Raw genomic sequence first — 21,989 nt, 5'->3', positions numbered from 1 at the left:
TCAAAAATGCATGTAATAACTATGGTAATTATTCCTCTCTGCATCTTTGACTCAGCCTCTCTGTGATGGTTTTATACCTGGACACTCATATTGTCCCTCAGTACAATTCATTTTGAAATGTTCTTCTTTGTTGTTGTATCTTATTTGGACGTCTATTACATCTCACTGATCCCCGTCCACAGCAAGTAACACCCAAAAGACGCGAGAGTTGGCGGAACCTGTGCAAAATCAGCAGCCATGGCACAAAGTATATCAGACAAAATTGCGCAGCACTAAAGAAGTTAAAGCGATGGTTCGGAGTAGAATCACCCTAATGCCATTTGAACCGTGACACCCATCCACTTTTACACCCGAAGTGTTTTCTGCCGCAGGCTTACATCAACAGAGTTGCCGTGTTATTCGATGTTTATTCCGGATAGCTTGACTCAAGCGCATATGGATCCTGGGCACCGTCTCCAAACTTTCCCCACAAAAATAACATGTCATGACACCAAACTTCTACAGTATAACAAATGTGGTTTGTACTCACAAAAAGATGAATTTGAAACTTTGTACATAGTCCAGGAGTTTATTAGTAACAACACAAGAGACGATTAGCTTTTCTGCTGCTAAACATCCGTCGACGTCACTTCCTCCAGCTGGGACGTTGTTGATGGAAACAAATACACGTGAGTCCGGAAGGCGGAAAACTCAAAAAGACAGCTTGCGCTACAACTAGAAATTAACCACTTTGGATTTAAATTTTACCACGTTTAATAAATAGAAGACGATGTCACACTCGTGCATATATCCTGGCTGTGGACTAAAACACAAACCTTACAATAAAGAAAGTCCCAGCTGGAGGAAGTGACGTCGGCGGATGTTTAGCAGCAGAAAAGCTAATCGTCTCGTGTGTTGTTACTAATAAACTCCTGGACTATGTACAAAGTTTCAAATTCATCTTTTTGTGAGTACAAACCACATTTGTTATACTGTAGAAGTTTGGTGTCATGACATGTTATTTTTGTGGGGAAAGTTTGGAGACGGTGCCCAGGATCCATATGCGCTTGAGTCAAGCTATCCGGAATAAACATCGAATAACACGGCAACTCTGTTGATGTAAGCCTGCGGCAGAAAACACTTCGGGTGTAAAGGTGGATGGGTGTCACGGTTCAAATGGCATTAGGGTGATTCTACTCCGAACCATCGCTTTAACAAGAAAATAAAATACAAAACAATTAAACGCTACAAAATCTCAACGCCCTTCTAAACCCACACCCCACTAAATTGTAGACCCAAACGTCTTCAGACGGTGTGAGGCCGGGGATTTTAAGCACTGAGCCCACACGGCTGAACGAACCGTCACAGCTCGAACAGACATTGGAGTGCCCCCGAGACAACTGCTACTACGCCCCTTTACCGTCACAAAAACAACAGATACTGAATTGTGAATTGAGATTTAAATGAAGATGTGTAATGTTTATTGCTGTCTGTGAAAAATACAAATAATTAAAAAAAAGAAAACTCTGGTTTTGCGTTTGTATGTAAAAAGAGATAAACGGAGATTTGAACGTCTTACTGTATTTCTTTCCTCAACACTGCTGGTGCTGCACACAGGCATAATGTATTTATCACAGCTCGTCTACATATTTGTGCAGATTTGAACCCTTACAAAAATTGACCATAGCAAAGCATAGTTTTCATGTTTTTTTTTAGCATGCTTCGGCATGACTTGTGCTTTTGCCAGATATTGAATAAAACTTTGCTAACACTTAATTTTAGCGTTACATCTATAAGCACTAACACATACAATGTTAATGCCTGTATAAGTAACTTGTAAGGCGTGTACTAAGCAAAATCAAACATTTGTTAGGCATTCGCAAATGTCTTGTTCATGCACAAAAAGGGATTAATTACTAATATAACGGTAACACTTTACTTGACGCCGGTGTCATCAGCATGTCATTACAGTGTCATAATAGTATTATGCATGTGTCATAAACATTACGTCCATGTCATAAACATTTTATGACTGTTGGCCATAAGTGACATTTGGTTACAACAAGGTTGTCTTTGCCATAACCGAATGTCACTTAAGGCCAGCCGTCATAAAATGTTAATGACATGGACATAATGTTTATGACATATCTATGACTGTGTCATGACACTATTATGACACTGTAATGACATGCTTATGACACGGCGTCAAGTAAAGTGTTACCAATATAACCTTAGTAAGGCTCAGTAAGCCTATATTTCAATTTATTAGTAAGTAGTAAATGCCAGAATACAATGTTTATAAGCTGCCGACACACTGTGTGAACAAACCCTCAACAGTGTGAAAACAGATGTGGAATAAGGGTGCCTATTCTACAGTGAGGCACTGCTCAGCCCAGATGGCTTAGGGTCAATTGTGAAATCAAGTGCACCTGTGCCCAGGTTGAAATGACCTGCTTCCATTGTCGCAGGGCCGGTTCTGGCTTATTTGGTGCCCTAGGTGAGTTTGAGTTCTGGCGCCCCAATCATATTTTATCCAGTTTCTCCATGACGAGATATACAAATATGACCAGATCTAGTAACATCAAAAAAAAAACCCTCTTGCTTGAGCATTCTTTAATTATCTAATCCCTTAATTATTCCTGCCCCGACACCTCCCCCCAATCAAAACCCATCCCAAACACGATTGACACACGAGGGAGTGGGAAACAACATTCACAAACAATGCATACACACACTCACACACAGGGCTGGATTAACACACAGGCTAGATATGGCTGTAGCCTAGGGGTCCCCACCTGCCAGGGGGCCCGGATCGAATAAAAGTGAAAATTTGCTCAATTGTGACAAAATACAATATTGAAACATTCTTCTGTTGTCTTGAGTGCAGTTGGTAGACATGTTAGACAGTGTCATAATTATGATCTAGGAATTAAGCCTATGTACATTTGTCGGGAAATATGCTTTCAGGGGGGGCCTACAGCAACCTGTAGCCTAGGGGCCCCAGACCATGTTAATCCGGCCCTGCTCACACACATATGCACAAATACAGAGAAGGAATCATACGGGGAAACACACAGTCCACAGTCGGCACTCCAATATTCTGCTCCATTGTCAGTATCCTACAGCTTTGTGCTTTCTTCTACTTGCGGCCACTCCAAATGGCCTGTGTCAGATGCTGACATCATTGTCTCCATTTGTCCATCGGCGTCACTGCTCGCTTGTTCCATCCTCGGTGGTGGAGTGATCGCATGGCTGACCTTAAGGATGTCCCATCGCTTAGGAAGTACATCACGGTGGAATAGTTGCTCAAAGATGTACGAGAAAAACAGGACGCAGATCAGCGTGACAAGCATGGCTACTGTCCGGACAGGTGCTCTCTGGATGTAAACACCATCGACTGTTTCACCACCCGGAAAATGGATGGCCGCTGGGACTCCAATGGTGGGCTCTCCACACAAACACCTCAGCAGGATACCCAGGAAATACCCCATGGCGCCCCCATAACCGTTGGCGACGGGGCAAAAGACGACACAGACCAGATGGGGGAGGATCACGCAGTATCCAACGTCGCACCCCAGGATGAGAAGCCCTATGATGCTGTTGGTTAGGAAGGGCAGAGCTGTGCCGACCACACCAACCACAACAATAGAGATGCGGATCACCCACTGCATCTCTCGGTCTGAGGCCTGTGAGTGATAGGAGTGTATTTTAGTTCCACAGGGCCTGTAACCATTATGCTGTACTTAAGAAAATAACTGTAACTTGCTTTCGATAAAAGCTTCAGCTAAGCGTAATGTAATGTAATGTAATCTGTACAAAACCTGTTTTCTGATGTTCTTGTAGATGTTGGAGCTGAACATTGACGTGGCGGAGATGAGCATAGAGTCTGCTGAGGACATCACTGCTGCAGCCACAGCGGCGATCCCAATGACGGAGACAAATTGAGGGGTGAGATACTGCAGACAGATGGGCAGGATCCCATAGGCTTCTCCACGATCGTATGGAGAAGGGGCACCATAGTCTGTTTGATTCCAGTCTGGGGGATAACAAACAAATAATTAGGTGTCAAAATCCAAGAGCAAACTTTTAATTACTCTTGATGATGCAGCACACAAGTTAGTGCCATTTGAAATGAATGTTTTAGAAGATTCCTTTATGACCCAAGTCATATCAAATTAGACAAATGTCAATTCAGAGAGTTAGTCATCAAACTGCTGCCTTCCGCTTTGAATGCAACCTCAGAATCATGTGTAGCTAGCTAGCAACAGACGAGCAGTGGACACCTGTGGATGCTGCAACTGCTCCAATTAGAATGGATGGAACTCCCAGGATGACAGTCATCACAGCTGCAACAAAGCATGTGACCTGTGCTCTCGCTGCTGATGAGGAGGACAGGATTCTCTGATGAATGCACTGTGATGCTAGTCCTCCAAGGCTCTGACCAAAAAATATATTAACACACTGTTACAGTAACTCTTTGAAATTAAAATGGACTATGTCACCAACAATAATATATTATTTGTATAATTAACATGCAAAGCTCTGACATTTATTTATTAATCTAACTGGCTGCAGAACTGTGTTGTCCAAACAGGGACAGCATCCTATCCACGAGGTTATCTGACAAAGTGTCCAGGCTCGACCAACTCATGGTGCGACACACCTCTGGTTTGCTTGACCTCTCAGGGTTGCTATGTACATCTCCCATAGTGAGATAATTTCGCTAATCACCCTGAGAGAACATAGCTTGTGATTTGAACCTTGGATTTCTGACTCAGTTTTAGCCAGTACATCCTGTTTTTCTAGACTTAGTTCATTCTAAAAGGTATACTCTAATCAACACACTCTCTATGTACCACCACAAGAAATTCATCCAGCCATTTTCCAATGTCCTGTGTCTGTACTTCTCCAATCCAAGGTGGCTGGTAGGTGTGATTGAAGGCTGTGGCGCTGATGTCAAGTGGGATGGGGTTCAGAAAGATGAATGGTACAAGCAGCCACTGCAGGACATAAAACATGACAGTCAATGCTTCTAATTTTCATTCTTGCAATTCAATGAAGCCCAAATTGTCCTTATGTAAAATTTTCTTAAACTTAATCAAAGCAAAACTGAAGCCATCATCATCGCCACCCCATCTTCACTTAAAAAGATAAACCTTTCTCAGTTCTCTATCCCTGATTATTTTACCTCCACTTCCTCTGAAGTAAAAAATCTGGGCGTCATCATCGACTCTTCTCTCTCCTTTGAATCCCATATCAAACACCTCACCAAAACTGCGTTTTTCCACCTTAAAACCATCTCCAGACTCCGCCCTTCTCTTACCCCTACCTCTGCTGAGACCCTCATTCACGCTTTCGTAACCTCCAGATTAGATTATTGCAATGCCCTACTCACTGGTCTCCCTACTAAATTGATTAACCGTCTTCAATACATTCAAAACTCAGCAGCTAGATTACTTACACACACCAGACCCTGGCATCACATTACTCCTATCCTCTATCAATTACACTGGCTTCCTATCCATTCACGTATCCATTTCAAAATTCTCCTCCTCGTATACAAGGCCCAGCACAACCTTGCACCCTCCTACATCACAAGTCTCCTCACCCCATACAATCCCACCCGCACACTACGCTCCACTGACTCACTCTTCCTTACAGTTCCCTCCACACACTTGCGCACCATGGGCGACAGGGCATTTAGTGTTGTTGGCCCCAAACTCTGGAATGCTCTCCCACTCTCACTTCGACAGTGTTCTACACTGTCCACTTTCAAAACTCAGCTGAAGACACACCTTTTCACTTCTACTTTTAAATTTCACATTGGCACTTCCACTTCATTTTAATCACTTTATTTTCTATTTTTACATATTTTATCTTTTTTCCCCCCTCATTTTTATTTTATTTTCAATTTTCATTCTACTTATTTTTGTTATTTTAAAACATTTATTTTTATTGTACTTTTTTTTCTTTATTTTATTTTTGCATTTGAATTACTCTCATTACTCTCCTATTGTTAATTCACTGAAGCTTTGTTATACTTTCCCTATTGTTATGTATTTGTTTTTGTTTGTAAAGTGTCCTTGGGTATTTTGAAAGGCGCTAAATAAAATGTATTATTATTATTATTATTATTATTATTATTATTATTATGTTATGTATCAAGTAGAAAGTGGTGAATGAGGGATGGAAGATCTTTTTTTGACCTCCCCACTGCACTGAACATGCACTAAATGTACTTACCAATGCGGCAAAAATAAAGACCAACTGAATGACATCAGTGTAGGCCACAGAGTAGAAACCTCCAAGGAGAGTGTAGATGATCGTTACTGCTGCAGATATGACCACAGAGTAGACGAATGGCAAATTGAGAATGGAGCTTATCGTTCCCCCTGGAAAATAATCCAGACAAAAAAATAATTCAACAAATAAGTGAGGCGCTACACTTGTTGCAGCAACAATGGCCTTTCACATGGGCTCACTCATTGACATGAACTCTGTAATAGCAATTCATTTTTTTTCGAATCTGTGAGTGGTTAAAGTAGCACCTCATTAAAAATCAGTCAGACAAGTATTTCCCCAGTCAATGCAAGGATTTTTTTTTTTTTTTTTAAAACAACAACTCCCAAACCTACAGTACCCATATGGAGTATTTCCAGATGGTAGTTGAGAAGCTGGTTAGATACCAAACACATACTGCACATTTGACATCAAGTGGGGTAACACTTCCAAATAAGGGGCCATAATTAACAGTAAAGTAGCTACAACCTAATACTTAATTAAGGGTTAATAATCATTACTTAATGCTACATTAGACATATATCAATTGTTATTAATGCATATGTTGAACATTAGTAAGCAGTTACTTAACTCTTAGATAACTATTACCTTGTGTTACAAGTTAATAGCATATTATCATTTAACTAATAGATAAGTAAGGGCACAGTTAATAGTTAAGTAGCCATCAGGTCATACTTAACTAAGGACCAAAATTAACACTTACTTAATACAAACGTAAGGCATAACTAATGGATAAATAATACATAAATATGGGGGTTTGGGACCCTTATAATAGAGTTGGCTGAGGATATCTAATGGTTAATTAATAGATAGATATTGGTGTTTGGGACCCTTATATTAGAGTTGGCTGCGGATAACTAATGGTTAATTAATCGATAGATATTGGTGTTTGGGACCCTTATAATAGAGTTGGCTAAGCATACCTAACAGTTAAGTAATGAATCTTCTGTGACATCTAGTTTTCACTCGTTCAAATCACTGTAATAGTGGCAACAGGAGCCATTATATAGCAAGGATTGGACGTACACTTCTCAATGATGGTGGTGTGATGAGATGTACTTTTTTCATATACCACTTATTAGTTTTAATGGTAAAAACCCTACAATAAATGCAGAACATTATGAAGAGTAATAGTTTTGAAGCGAAACTAAACCATTCCTTTGTGATAATTAAGTTAATGTTTGAGAATATTAGCTCCTAGAAGTGCAGTGCATGATGGGTATGCAATCTAGAGACAACAATATTCCAGTATTATTTATTCATTAGATATGCCTTGCTTTTGTATTAAGTAAGTGTTAATTTAGGGGGCATAATTAACAGCAAATTAGCTATCACCTAATACTTTAGTAAGGGTTAATAATCACTACTTAACGCCACATTAGACATATATTAATTGTTATTAATGCATATGTTAAACATTGGTAAGCTGTTACTTAACTATTAGATAACTACCATGTGTCACAAGTTCATAGCATATAATTATTTAACTAATTGATAAGTAAGGGTACAGTTAATAGTTAAGTAGCTATTAGGTCATACTTAATTAAGGACCTAGCAAGGCATATCTAATGAATAAATAATACCGAAAAATTGTTGTCTGTAGATTGCGTACCCATCATGCACTGCAGTTCTTGGAGCTAATATTCTCGAACATTAACTAAATTATCACAAAGGAATGGTTTAGTTTCGCTTAAATACTACTTCTCTTCATAATGTTCTGCATTTGTTGTAGGGTTTTTAACATTAAAACTAATAAGTGGTATATGAAAAACTTACATCTCATCACCCCACCATCATTGAGAAGTGTACGTCCAATCCTTGCTATATAATGGCTCCTGTTGCCACTATTACAGTGATTTGAATGAGTGAAAACTAGATGTCACAGTAGATTCATTACTTAACTATTAGGAATGCTCAGCCAACTCTAATATAAGGGTCCCAAACACCAATATCTATCTATTATCACCCAGTGAGCAGACGGAACGTCTTCTGATTGGCTGAGCAGGTGTCCTTTATTCCCCGGTAGCAGGACACCTATGATGTCATGCGGGCGTGCGAGCGTCCAAGTTGCTTCTTTTCTAACTTTCTGGCGAAGTGCCGTTACTAGTTCTATCGCATCTGGTTGTCTTGCCAAGACCGCGTCGTTAGTTCTATCGCATCTGGTTGTCTAGTCAAGACCCTGTTACTAATTCTATCGCATCTGGTTGTCAAGTCAAAAACCCAGTCGTCAATTCTATCGCATTTGGTTGTCAAGTCACCCCAACATTCTGTGCGCTTCCTCCGATAGAGGTGCGTCTCACGAGATTAGGAAGTGGTGCCCATAGCAACGTACCAAGCGCAGTGGTGAATCTACTTTCTCACGAAGCCTTAGATCAACATATTAATAAATTAATACTTAAATGCTGGTAACCAGGTGATAAGCGGAATAGCAGCCTTCGAGGTGTCCTGATATCAAGGGAAAATGGACTTGGCGAAGCGAACAGCCCTTCGGCTGCGCCGTCGGGCTGTTTAGAACGCTCCGCCTCGTCCATTATTTCCCTTGATATCGGGACACCTCGTCGGCCGCTATTCCATACTTAATTAACCATTAGTTATCCTCAGCCAACTCTAATATAAGGGTCCCAAACCCCAATATTTATGTATTATTTATCCATTAGTTATGCCTTACTTTTGTATTAAGTAAGTGTTAATTTTGGTCCTTAGTTAAGTATGACCTGATAGCTACTTAACTATTAACTGTGCCCTTACTTATCTATTAGTTAAATGATAATATGCTATTAACTTGTAACACAAGGTAATAGTTATCTAAGAGTTAAGTAACTGCTTAATAATGTTCAACATATGCTTTAATAACAATTAATATGTGTCTAATTTGGCATTAAGTAATGATTATTAACCCTTACTTAACACATTGAGTACCGACGACGCAATAATACGTTTTTCACGCCCATGCGCTGTATACCAAAACGTAAAAATACGTTTTTGCATTTAAATATCATATTTTGAATCTACACCCTTCAATGGACAATATATGTGATTTTGGGAGCTCTGTGATGGACATAAATGACAACATTTGCAGTCAAAAGTTTGTGTTATGATTTGGACATTTTAATTTATCTTACCAAGATGTCTGGATGCCAACCCATGTCGCCTACCGTAGACTATCTGTAATAGGCTCCTAATGATCGCGCTGCCTGCATTGATGCTACGGCTCTGCATTTGATTTCGTCGCTAAATGATCCAGCAATGGTGCTCTTTTACTCTCTCTGTACCCCTTCACTTGTGGTATGGTAGCTACAGGAAGGGCTGTAGCAACCCAATGTGAGTAGCCTGCAGGATGGTGAATCGTGCTATGTTGTTGTTTCCCTAGTACGGTCGGTGCCCACGCTGTAGTTTGTGTTGTGTCTGACTTCACACAATAGGTAAACACAGAGACCATTGTATATCGTGCCTGGAGTATCTTGAACTTTCTGGACTTGCTACCTAGAGCTTTACCAGATCCTTGGATCCAAATGGCACTCGAGCTGTGATTGGAGTAATGTGCTCCGATTTGGAAGTTTGATCGCCAACCAGATAAGTTTATTTGATTATTCGCCCCCATGTTGAACTTTCTGTGTCTGCCTGTATGTGAGAAGCCAGAAGCTAGCATAGATGGCTACATATCATATGGATCGGATGGGCTACATCTAAGCATCATATCATTTGGATTTGTTGTCAATGTTGGGCTATTATTTCGGGAGTCATCGGGAGCTATTTTAGCAAATGTCTCACCCTCTGCATGTGTGCAAAGAGTTTGTGTTCAGTCTGTGTGAAAAACGGGGATTTCGAAGGGCATTGATTGCCGATGTCGTAGTGGGACAGAGCAGGAGGTGTGTCTTGACGAGCAGGAAGATGCGTGTCAGAGCTAACCTTGCACCAAATTGTGATTAAAACCAACTCGTCCCCTTTCAAACTCGTCACATTCTGAAGAAACGCACCCTTCACTCAAACCTCCGATTGTAGCTGAATTCCATGGATACCTGCTTCGGTTTAGCGTGGGTTTGCTCGGCAATAAAAGCTCGTAGAGACACACGGTTTTCACCAACTAAGAGGGCAGCGTCTCCACTTTCAAACGAGTCATAACATATTTCAGTGGCCCTATCACATAATACGCTGTGAGTCTACAAAAAACGTCAAAAAAGGGCTTAGAACGCTGGTATTCTACAACATAATTCCGTGAGCACCGCTGGTATTCAATTAGGTTGTAGCTACTTTACTGTTAATTATGGCCCCTTATTTGGAAGTGTTACCCCAAGTGGTGTAGGCATAGTACATTGACATAACACAAGGCAACTTTTAAATGTCACAAATGCACATAGTGCAATCAAAATACAGGCCTTTAGGTTTTCAGCAATATGGTATTTGCCTTTTGTCATTATTGTCATTATTAATAATTATTAATCATTGTGCTGTACAGCATTTTCAGGACAGTTTACATACAATGAACATTTTGCGTAGCTTAACAATGAACACTGTTCTGCCAGTGGAATGCTGTAATGTGCGCTGAAAAGACTTTACTACCATAGTACTACACTGCTACATTACAGAGAGCCTTCAGTTACACATTGTGATTTGGCCATTGCCATTCTGGTGACAGAACATTTATAACAAGGGCCATGTATTGACAGAAAATACAGTCAGGACTAATGAATCCTTCTTATTACCCAGTGCCAAAAGTACGCAACCAAAATAAATAATTTCCGTAGCGATGTTTGGGATGATCATCAAAGTAGCCACCACTTCGCCATATTTGATCTGAAAAGGATCCATCATAGTCACATACTTCCTCTCCCTCATAGGTTTAGCGAAGACCAAACCAGCTGCAAAATAAATACATACAATTATACAAAAAAATAAATACAAATAAAGGAAAGACAAGAGTCATTTGTCGAAGACAAAAGTCACAATTAGGTCCTGAAATGTGAGGTTCTCCACACTGACTTTGAAGGATTGTTGTTGGACCTTGACGTCTCTTCATGTTGTGGAAGCTTTTTGGTTTAAGCCGATTTATACGTTTAGTCAATGACAAATAAATAAAGGGATAAAATAATGTAACAAGATTCATAAAAAATGTATGAAGGTTGGACCGTTAATGGAATGGTTGAATTGATATACTGTATAATGAGGTTGGCATGTGCAAGATTAGAAGAACGGTCATAGCTATAGGCCACTAGATATTGTGTTGACTATGTCTATGTATGGGACTAAATGTCCCAATTTGATTGACATTGTCCATCCATTGGAATAAAAGTCTTTATTTGACATCTTTATTTGGGAGTGACGTTGCTTGTATGAACATCATTTGCTGACAAGTCATTACAAATCCTCCAGCAGGTGGCCGTAAAACATCTTTGCTGACAGTGTTGAAAATAAAGGGACCCTGTACCAGCATGGTGACGCGCAACGACTGCCATATGATGTCAACATGTTGAACAAAGACATCTACTGTCGTGATATACAGAGGTTGGACAAAATAATGGAAACGACCTGTCAGTTTAGTGTGGGAAGTTTCATGGCTCATGTGGACCAGCCTGTTGGCCAATCTTCATTCATTGCACATTGGACCAGTAAGGTGGAGTGTGAAGGTTCAATTAGTAGGGTTAGAGCACAGTGTTGCTCAAAAATTTGCAATGCACACAACATTATGGGTGACGTGTCAGAGTTCAAAAAGGAGAAATTCTTGGTGCGCGTGTAACTGTTGCATCTTTGACCGAGACAGCCAGTCTTTTAATTGGTCGACAGGCTGGTCAACTGGAGCCATGAAACTTCCCACACTGAAATGACAAGTGTTTCCATTATTTTGTCCAACCCCTGTATATATGTATATTAATATGTGTATGTCTAGGTCCGCATGGGAAAGTAAGAAACGTAATTTCAAATTCTTTGTAAGACCCACGCATGTAAAGAAATTGACAATAAAACCGTCTTGAACTTGAATGTATGAACACAAACAATAACATGAGCAATAATAATATGATAACATGAATTGCCATTTCTTTTTTTCTATATCACTGGTAAAACTTACCTATTATCAATGTGGTGCAATATTGGAGTGGCATCATTGTCCAAACAAGACCTTTTCCTGGAGTATAAACAGTTTCTGCACTCCCAAGAACGAACGCTCCTCCAATCCATGTAGCTGTGAGAATATATACAGAATGGAAATGATGCTTACAGAATACAGAATGGAAATTATACTTTTAGCTGTTAATGGAACTTGCCTCAAATGCCTCAAGAACGAGGTTTCGGGGCCTACACGATTCGACACAAAAGCATGTGATGAGTGTCAACATTGAAGAGTTTCTTGCCGGCAGGGCCAGATAACCGCACGTTAGACATGCTATTCACCTCATTGTCCCGCCCATTTTAACCTTTCTTCTTCTAACACAGCATTGGGGGATTGTGGACAAGCTGTGGCAGTACGTTCAAATAGTTGATTCTTCCCCAGCTAATCAAAGTACGCAGTGTTTCCCACAGAAATTTTGGAAACTATGGGGGCAGCAGGGATTTTTTTGTTCGGGGGGGGGGGGGGGGGGGGGGGGGGGGTGTGTGTGTCTTGTCACGCGGGCCTTTGGGGGGGGGGGGGGGAGTGGAGTGGGCGGAGTTGTATTCACACAGCGTAAATGAAAAACGGCAAAACAATGAGTACAGTATGACATTGGCGCATGGAGAAACTATAGGCCTGGGCCTACATTTCAGCCATTTATATTTTGAGAAATAAGGCTACCCATTTTACCCATGACATGTATAATAGTAGTACATTGTCATTGTCAAAAAATGCAGTACAGTGAATCATTTCTGTTTACAACACAGTTTCATTCGTCCCTCATGCAGGGGTCTATATAATGAAAACAATAATAAAACAAAATAGGAGCAGAGATAAGAATTTAAGATCACTGTGTGTAACGCATAGACAAAAAGGGTCTAAGAGGGTAGGCTATGCCTTTTCCCCCACACACATAGGCGTACACATTCTACATGAGGGGTGCTGGTCACAGGGCCAGTTTTTCAAAATTCCTTCCATTAAAAGGGCTGAACAACATATTACACATTTATGTCTATATTCACATTCATTGCACATTCATTTCTATATGCAGCCCGATGTCTCCTCTGCTGTGTCAATGAAGGCCTGTCACCTAACTCATTACAACTGTAAAACAAAGCCTGGGGAGTGTTAGTAAACTCATCCCAACTGTCCCTTCTCTGAAGTTTTTTTTATATTGCTCCCAAACCCAAGTTAACTACAACAACTTGACAAGGCTTTTGATCCCTCTGTCTTTCAAGCACTTGTGGTTTTCTCTGTATTTACTCCAGGAGGAAAATGCGAAGGAAATCGTAATTCAAATCGTTTTTAACAAAAACGGAAATCGTTAAAAAAAAAAAAAAAAAAAGTAAAAAAAAAAACAATTTTTTTTTTCTTTTTTTTTTTTACATTTTCGTAAACTATGGCGGCCGAATTTAAACTATGGCGGGCCGCCATAGTTTCTTCAATGTATGGGAAACACTGGTACGGTATGCAAAGGACAAAGATGTCTTACTGGTCTTTCAGAATGTCAGACAAGGAGATCCCCCTATTCGAGCTGGAAAGTGTACATTTAGCAAACATGATAATGAATATTAATATAAATATAAATAACGACACAGATAACATTTGTGCTGCATTGTGAATTGTCAGCATACATATTGGAAATAAACTACTGAAATATGTTTCCTTTCAGTTGGTACGAGAATGCAGCATTCACTTTTGGCAGCAAACTATTGTAAGACCTTGAGTGGTAATGCCAAACCAACCAATGTACAATAAATGATAAAAGAGCACAAGTAGCCGACAGTATATCTCATATTTTGTCTGGGCATGACCTTCTCTTAGTATTTCACAATATGTAACAATGGCAGTGGTGGGAAGACCCAGAAGCTTAATTCTCAGATGATATTGGGCAGCCGTGGTGTAATTACATTACATTTCATTTGGCAGACGCTTTTATCCAAAACGACTTGCAACGGAGAACGTGATCATAGCATACAACACTTGCAGATACAAAGTGCAGAGGAAATATACAGAACGATAGGTGCAAATGCCAAGTGTGGTTAGGGTCTTTTTAAAAAAAATTACATTAGCAAAGGGTTAAGTAGAGCGTGCGCGCGCCACACACACACACACACACACACAAACACACACACACACACACATACACAGAACAGCAGATGGCACACTTTCGAAAATACATGCCTTGTCAGGGTCAGAACTGCAAATGTGTCAAATGAGCTGAAGGATCTATGAATGGTCTGGCACTTTGAATGATGTCAGTAGTGGTTCTAGAGACAAAAGTTGCTAAGTACTGGCGGGAAGTCTGAATTAGGCTTTATACCTGCCGCAAGTACTTTGCGACACTCAGCTCTAAATCCATTAATGACATCATTGAAAGCGTCAAATCATTAGTCACAAGGTCTGTGGTTATAGTTCCTTCAGCTCATAAGTGCTACATTTGCAGTTCTGTAGTTCATAGGCTATGTCATGTTCTAGTGTTGTACTTACACCATGAGTTTACTTTTGACATCTCTGAGCTAGGCTACTTACCAGTCATGGTGAAAACCCCCACGGCCATACCGATGGTGCGTCCCCCCAGCAACGTCACCTCGGTGACAGTCCCTGTGGTCACCTTTGCTTTTGCTCTCCTGGAGGCCCATATTCCTGTTGCCAGGACAACCGCGTAGAAGCCCAGAAGAGTGATCAAACCAGGTACATTTAGGCTCATGGTCAGGACCGCCAAGTGATTGAGAACTCTGACTGAAAAGTTCTGCTTGTGGAGTTCCACAAAGACTTCTGCTCACTGTATTTTTAGCAAGCACTTCCTGCAGATGCATGGAATAATGTTGAAAGTCTTCTGCTCTTGTGCTATGCTACTTCTGAAATATACAAGCAAAGTGTTATCATTATATTATCATGATACAAACTAAGGGTAAATCCCATTACACCCCTTAGCCCTACGCCTTTCCCCTTCACCTCCGTTTTGCGCATCCACGTGTAGGGGTAGTGGCATCTCAATTCATGTTCAGACAGAGGGGTAGGGGTACGGCGAAGGGCTTTCCATCCCTCCGTGTGAAGATTTTCCGACACCACACTCTGTCGAAGGAGGGCTACGACAGATTTCCCTGAATGCATTGCGAATGCAATGCGGTTTTAAAGTGGTAATAATTATTCCATTGTACTAAGTTTAACATTGTGTGATGGCCCTTTTTTCAGTGAAACGCACGTTAAAAAAACGCTATTAACGTCAACCTAATGCATGGAATTAGTGACAGCTGTGAGTGTCACTCCGTGCTTGTTGTTGGGGTATCTCAATCCATAGGGGTTGTGTTTCAAGCCCTACACCTTCCGGCTTCCTGTGAAAGCACGAGGGGCAAGATGAAGGCATAGGGGTAGGGGTAGAGATTAGTAATGGGAAAGGCCCTAAGTCAGACAAATTAATTATGAAGCCTCTTATTAGCAGGTACAAATAGGTACAAACACAGTAGGGCCTTGGTCTCCAAAGAAATTCGGCCCGGGCATGGCAAATATTTGGCCCACCATGAGGTCAGAACAAAAATGAAAATATAATGTGTGTGATTTTAAATCCCTAAAACTTCAGTGGGTCGTATATCTCAAAACAGGCGCGGAGTGGCCGTCGGGAGATCGGGGACTTGTCCCGGTGGGCCGCGACCGTGAAATGTAATAATGCGGCCATACTACGCTCTTAGCCGGCCCTGAACTTTGGAGAATGTATTTATAAGCACTGACTTCCCACTGACTTCACACTTTCCACTACACTGTACTTTATTAGCTGACTAGCCAGTATTTCTACCGTATACCAGACGGCAATACCTCACTGACAGTGTCAAACAGTAAATTGGCCACACCCCTTCTCTACTGATAATTTTCATACACTGTAGATCGCGGACGTTTACAAGATCTTAGTAACACAGTTTCGTTTTCAGTATCTGAAGAACCTGTGATATGTATATTGGTTACCAAAGGATGGAAATATTAATAAATTATGATTTATTTTCCGATTTCCACACGACTGTTACAGTTTACAGTCTTTCCAGTCCAGATTCACTTGCTCTGTGGTTATTGACTTGGGTTACGAACAGACTCCACCAAGTGGTAAGGAAGAGAACTGCACCTAACAGAAGCAATGGGTTTTGTTTTGATTTGTTAGACCTACCAGTATATCTCCTTATAGTCGAAATATTATTATTATCATACATATATTTATATGTGGTACATTTAGGATGTAGCCTATGTCTGAAGAAATGAAACCAAATAATTACCACACAAGATTCTGATGTGACCAGTGCTGGGTGTGTAGGCTAAGCTGTGGATTAAAGTAGAGTGATTGCAAGAAACAAAGACATTTGCTGCGACGAAGACAGCGTTTTAAGGTAGGCCTACACCGTTTGGTTATACATTTTGTTGACTTATGGTTGTGGTTTAAAGTAGCTAGGTTTGGCTTATTTGCTGCATGGTGGGTTTATTGCACAATGTAGACAGACTTTTTGTAAGCTATAGGCTACTATACTATACCTATTTTGTAAGCCTACTCTTCTAAAAATCCCCACACTCAAAACTTTGTGCCCATGCTCATCCTGTCTTCCTTAAACGATATTTCAATTTCAAACTGTCAAAATGACATTGGAGTGCACATTTGCATGGAACAGTAGCGTGATGTAGCCTAACCTAGTAGGCCTATGAATGCTTTGGACTGTGATGAATTCTCCAGTGGTGTAGTCTACTTTTTGAAGTGGGTATACTGTATATTTGAGCATTTTTTTGATGTGTGTATAGTCTACTGTATATATTTGTGCTATTGTAAATAATGGATCAATCAATTTTAAGTGGGTATACTGTAATCCCTGAAATTTTGAAATGGGTGCGTATACCTGCGTTTTACGTAGACTACACCACTGGCTGTGCATTTCATCAAGGTGTAGGCCTAGGCTACAATTCTCCACTTCACTCCATATTTTGACAACACTAATGTCCACATGTAGTACGACTGCAGATTTCATGGCTTTTGTCTTTTTGGTTAAGAAACCATGTTGTTCGCTTTGTTTTTTTTTTGTTTTTTTTTTAAAGAGGGCCGCCAAGGGGAAAATTCTCCCGGTGGGAAAAGGTGGGCCACTCCGCCCCTGTCTCAAAAGCATTCACAGAGAGTTAGATCTTATGCTATGCTTATGCAGTCTCATAATAGACATTGACAAAAAGGGAAAACGGAAAAGCGAAAATCTGTTGTCTGTCCAGATATCTAACCATTGGGTTGGGGCGTTGGTTTGGCCCACAGCCTCACTTGCTCTACATAATTTGGCACTTGGAGAGAAATAATTGGAGACCACTGCAGTAGGGCAATAATTCCATCTGACAAAAGTGAATACTTATTATGTTCACTTTGTATGTCTACAAAGTGAACATAATTCTTCTTCGGTCTTTCGTATTTAACACAAACTGCTCTTCTGGAGCTCATTGTGGAGAGAGCGAGTCTGAGAGCGACAATGACACAGAGCATTCACTTGCATCACATGTAACGTGACAGGAGACGCTTGATAAGGAGGAGATGATTCATAAGGAGTTTCCTCTGGAATCACTATGGCTCAAAAATGCATATCCATATGCTGCCATACCACTTTAGAAGACTAGCGGAGGGACTCAGATGAAAGTTGTTCAAAGGGGAACATTTTTAAATAGTTACACAAATTTAGGAGATGGGAATTTACCCTGCTTTGTTGCACTGGTGATGTGCTCAAGGACTTATTATGGCTACCATATTGAAAATATTTTACTTGACGTCACTTGACGTACAAATCAACACCCCCTCCTTGTGGTGTGGAACTGACAGGTACCGTAAAGCAGTGTTTCTCAACAGGGGTGCCGCGGGCCACCCTTAGGGGTGCCGTGGAAACGTGGCTGATAAATAAATTATGTAATATAACACATACCGGTATTTGTCTAAATTGATATGTTAATGCTAGTCAGTGCAACATTTCATCTGCCATTTACGCACAATAAAGTAAATATAGGTCACCCAGTCAGCTGCAACTTTGAACGTAGGTTGTGTGACGTCTCCAAATGTCTTACTTTTCTAGCTTGTGTGGTATCAGATGCGATGCCATGTTACGGCTTGTTGGTTTGGGGTGCCTTTAAATTTTTCATGAATTGAAAGGGTGCCTCGCCTAAAAAAAGGTTGAGAAACACTGCCGTAAAGAATAGGCATACAAAATACATCAGTCAAACACAATACATCAACACTCCCACTTATGAATGACGTGCAGCCCCTTAATACCTCCAGTGGCACGCTGTAATAGTCCTTGAAATGTAACAACCATAGCACTACAATACTATGACACAACACAGGCCCTTTGGTAATGCACCGACTTGGTCATTGCCATACTGGTAACAACAAATTTATAAAGCCGTGTCTAAAGGGGTTAACACGCATACATATTTACAGTAGACCCATAGCACAGACTCACCAACACAATCCACCCCAGCCACTCTTATGTACTGTAATGTATTAAAGGCTGTCCTTTGGGGAACATCTATATTCAATATACAATGTAGGACACAAAGAGTGTCTTCCCTCAAGCCATCGACTTTTTAAATACTTAGGCCACCTGTTTCTTTTATTTAATTTTCCATTCTTTTACTATTGTTATTATTACACAGAAAAGAGCAGTTTCCAATTGTGCCAGCACAAGAAGACATGTGACAAATAAAAAGTAGTCAAGACAATAAACTCAACCAAAGTCCGAGTATTCCAGAATATATAAATCGCCTAGACTATACAATTATACAATATACAGTATACAATATACAATTACATGCTATTTTAAAACACACTTCCTATAACATTAAAATGGATGGTTAGCCTCACATGTGATTGCTATAGTCTGGCGATAACCATGGTAGTATACAGATAGGGCTGACATAAGATTGAATACTGAACAGACTTGCATCATAAATCTATTTGCATTGTTTTGATTTAGTTCATGTTGACTACTTTCTATACAGTACATTTGAAAGCTCAATTAAGATGCATCAACAACAATAAACTTACTTTCAAACTTACAATTGGTGATGTTGTCCCCTCTTTATCCTATTCTCACAGCTCCTTTGTTATATAAATACTCTCCTGTATAAAGCCATTTGCTTTGCATGTGCATAACTGGGAGGCTGGGAGGTGTTTCTTACTTCTCTACTGAATGAGATGTCTTAAATTATAGTAGCACAGTAACCAGATCTACACAGTAGCCAGACATGCTTCGTCTGTTGCTGGAATTTACGCACGCACGCACGCACGCACGCACGCACGCACGCACACACACACACACACACACACACACACACACACACACACACACACACACACACACACACACACACACACAGCCTGGGTCACTGTGATCTTTCCCAAGGTAGAAAGTAACTGATTATATTTACCCAAGTTATACTGAGTTCATGAGTAATTTGTACTTTTAAAGTAGCTTTTAAAATGTTATTTAGAATTTAACTGCATTTCAACCTGCCATCATACGGAGTGAAATCAAATTAATAGAGAAAATGAAATCTCACACATAAATGTTAACATAAATGGGAAATAGGCTAAGTAATGTTATTTATCGTTGTATTTATTTACACTTACATTAATCCCATAATTAACTAATTTCTGTGAAGTAACTCAGTAGTGTTGGGCTGGACTACAGAGAGAAAAACAGCAGTTTCCTTTCTGAATCACTATGTTCAGGGTGTCTGACTTGAGCAACACCAGTGCAAACAAAGAATTGGATGAGTTGGTTCATGAGATTTCCAGTCATTGTCTCAAGTCAGACACCCTAAACAAAATGGTTCAATGTACGCAAAGCCTCAAAGCTCCCTCACCACCATACTCAAAGTAACGGGTTTCTCTACATAACAATAAGAATACATAAACAATTTGGAAAGAAATGCATGGCATACAAAACACAAAGCAAAATTATGGAATTAATATAAATGTAAATAAAAACAATGGCAAATAAAAATTACTCATTTCCCATTTACTGTGTGTTCACATGTATGTGTGATAGGCACCAGTGATGCGCGGGTCGACGAAAAAACAAGACACACCCGACCGCTTTTTTCCCTAGTCCGCCCGCTTGCCCTGCCCGCAAGAATTATTCATGAAAAATATTGACCCGGCCCGCTTCCCGACCCGCCTTTGAAAATAGTAGCCGTGCGTCTTTATGAACACCCTAGCGTCATTGGCAAAGCACAATCACGTCAATAAAGGTCTTAAAAAAGGAATTTGCGTCAAGAACAAGAAAGCTGTGCATTTCAACAGGACATGTTGGATTTTTGAACGAGGCCATGCAATGACGACTGCCGACTGTCACCTGTTTATTTCGGTAACATCGTCGTTTGGATACATGGAGAAAATTAATCTGGTTGGTGAGCAGACGGAGCCAGCCGTCAAGTGGATTGCCTCGTAGTCATGGTACGACACAGGAAATGAAAACAAACTCTGTAAGCAACACATGAGTGCGAAACCATTACAATTGTATAAGAACATATGTAGGCCTAGGCTATATCCATCACTGCACTGTTTAGAGAGCACCCTCTGTGTTCTTCAAAATGCACTCAATGGTTGCACCTGCTGCACCAGTTGCGCCCAGAAGATATTCGGCCGACGCAGGAGCCTCATTAAGTCTCCTGCAGAGCGCGTGGCACCATCGTAGTTATTCAGCCATATAAACTTTGATCTATTTCGCAAAAAATGTCCCTGTCTGCTAAAGTAAACTATAGCCTATTGGCTAGCCTATAGCCTATTTTAAAATTCGGCATAATTTCAAAGGTCCTGACCGACCGCACCCGACCCGAATTTCATTAAAAATAATATTTCATAACCCGTGCCTGCGGTCGACCGCAGTTAACTGCAAGTGCCCGCTGCTTTCGGGTCAGCCCGCGCATCACTGATAGGCACCTATGTTTTTTCTTTGCTTTGGTCCATTTTTTGGTGTAATGCTAATTGTTACATGTGTTAACATGCACAATCATATCCAATGTTGTCATTGTTGATCCTCCGTATGAATTAAAGTTGAAGTTAAAGTTAAAGCTGCATTTAAATTTTTCTGCTGTAAAAAAAGTAAGAGGAAAGACTGGACTGATTGATACCTTCACCCAGTAGCATTGAGAGGCATTGCAGGCGCAGGTTCATTTCCTCTGAAAAGGCAGTGTACATGGCAACTTTGCCAGATCAATGCTCACAGAATTTTGCAGTGAGAGTAGCCAGGATATTGAATGTATAAATATTTATGTATATGTTAAATGTACTTATGTACCTCCCCTAGGAGAAAATGAATTGATGGTTACTCTCACGTGTGATTGATGTCGTCTGCCAATAGCCAGAGTAGTATAAAGATAGGGCTGGCATAAGATTGCATACTCAACAGACTTGCATCATAAATCTATTTGCATTGTTTTGATTTAGTTCATGTTGACTGCTTTCCATACATTTGAAAACTCAATTAAGATATATTAATATAACAACAATAAACTTACATTCAAACTTTGAATTGGTGATGTTGTCTTCCTTGAGTCCCCTCTTTATCCTATTCTCACGGCTCCTTTGTTGAGGTCTGTCTGGTGTGGCTGTTGTACTGGA

General features: G+C 40.4%; 1 protein-coding gene across 1 annotated transcript; it reads right to left on the bottom strand.

Moving 5' to 3' along the window:
- Window positions 1–2,247: 2,247 nt before the first annotated feature.
- Window positions 2,248–15,074, bottom strand: LOC134467213 (high affinity choline transporter 1-like). The gene is made up of 8 exons (XM_063221120.1): window positions 14,897–15,074; window positions 12,344–12,457; window positions 10,983–11,138; window positions 6,223–6,371; window positions 4,836–4,979; window positions 4,263–4,416; window positions 3,801–4,015; window positions 2,248–3,665 (listed from the first exon to the last, which is right to left on the bottom strand). Exons 1-8 carry the CDS (start codon window positions 15,072–15,074, stop codon window positions 3,099–3,101), a joined length of 1,677 nt encoding a protein of 558 aa, XP_063077190.1. The 3' UTR covers window positions 2,248–3,098.
- Window positions 15,075–21,989: the final 6,915 nt, after the last annotated feature.

Source organism: Engraulis encrasicolus, chromosome 17 (genome assembly GCF_034702125.1).
Source record: "Engraulis encrasicolus isolate BLACKSEA-1 chromosome 17, IST_EnEncr_1.0, whole genome shotgun sequence".
Lineage (NCBI taxonomy): Eukaryota > Metazoa > Chordata > Actinopteri > Clupeiformes > Engraulidae > Engraulis > Engraulis encrasicolus.
Note: the sequence above shows the minus strand (reverse complement) of the source record. Positions and strands in the feature narration are given on the sequence as shown.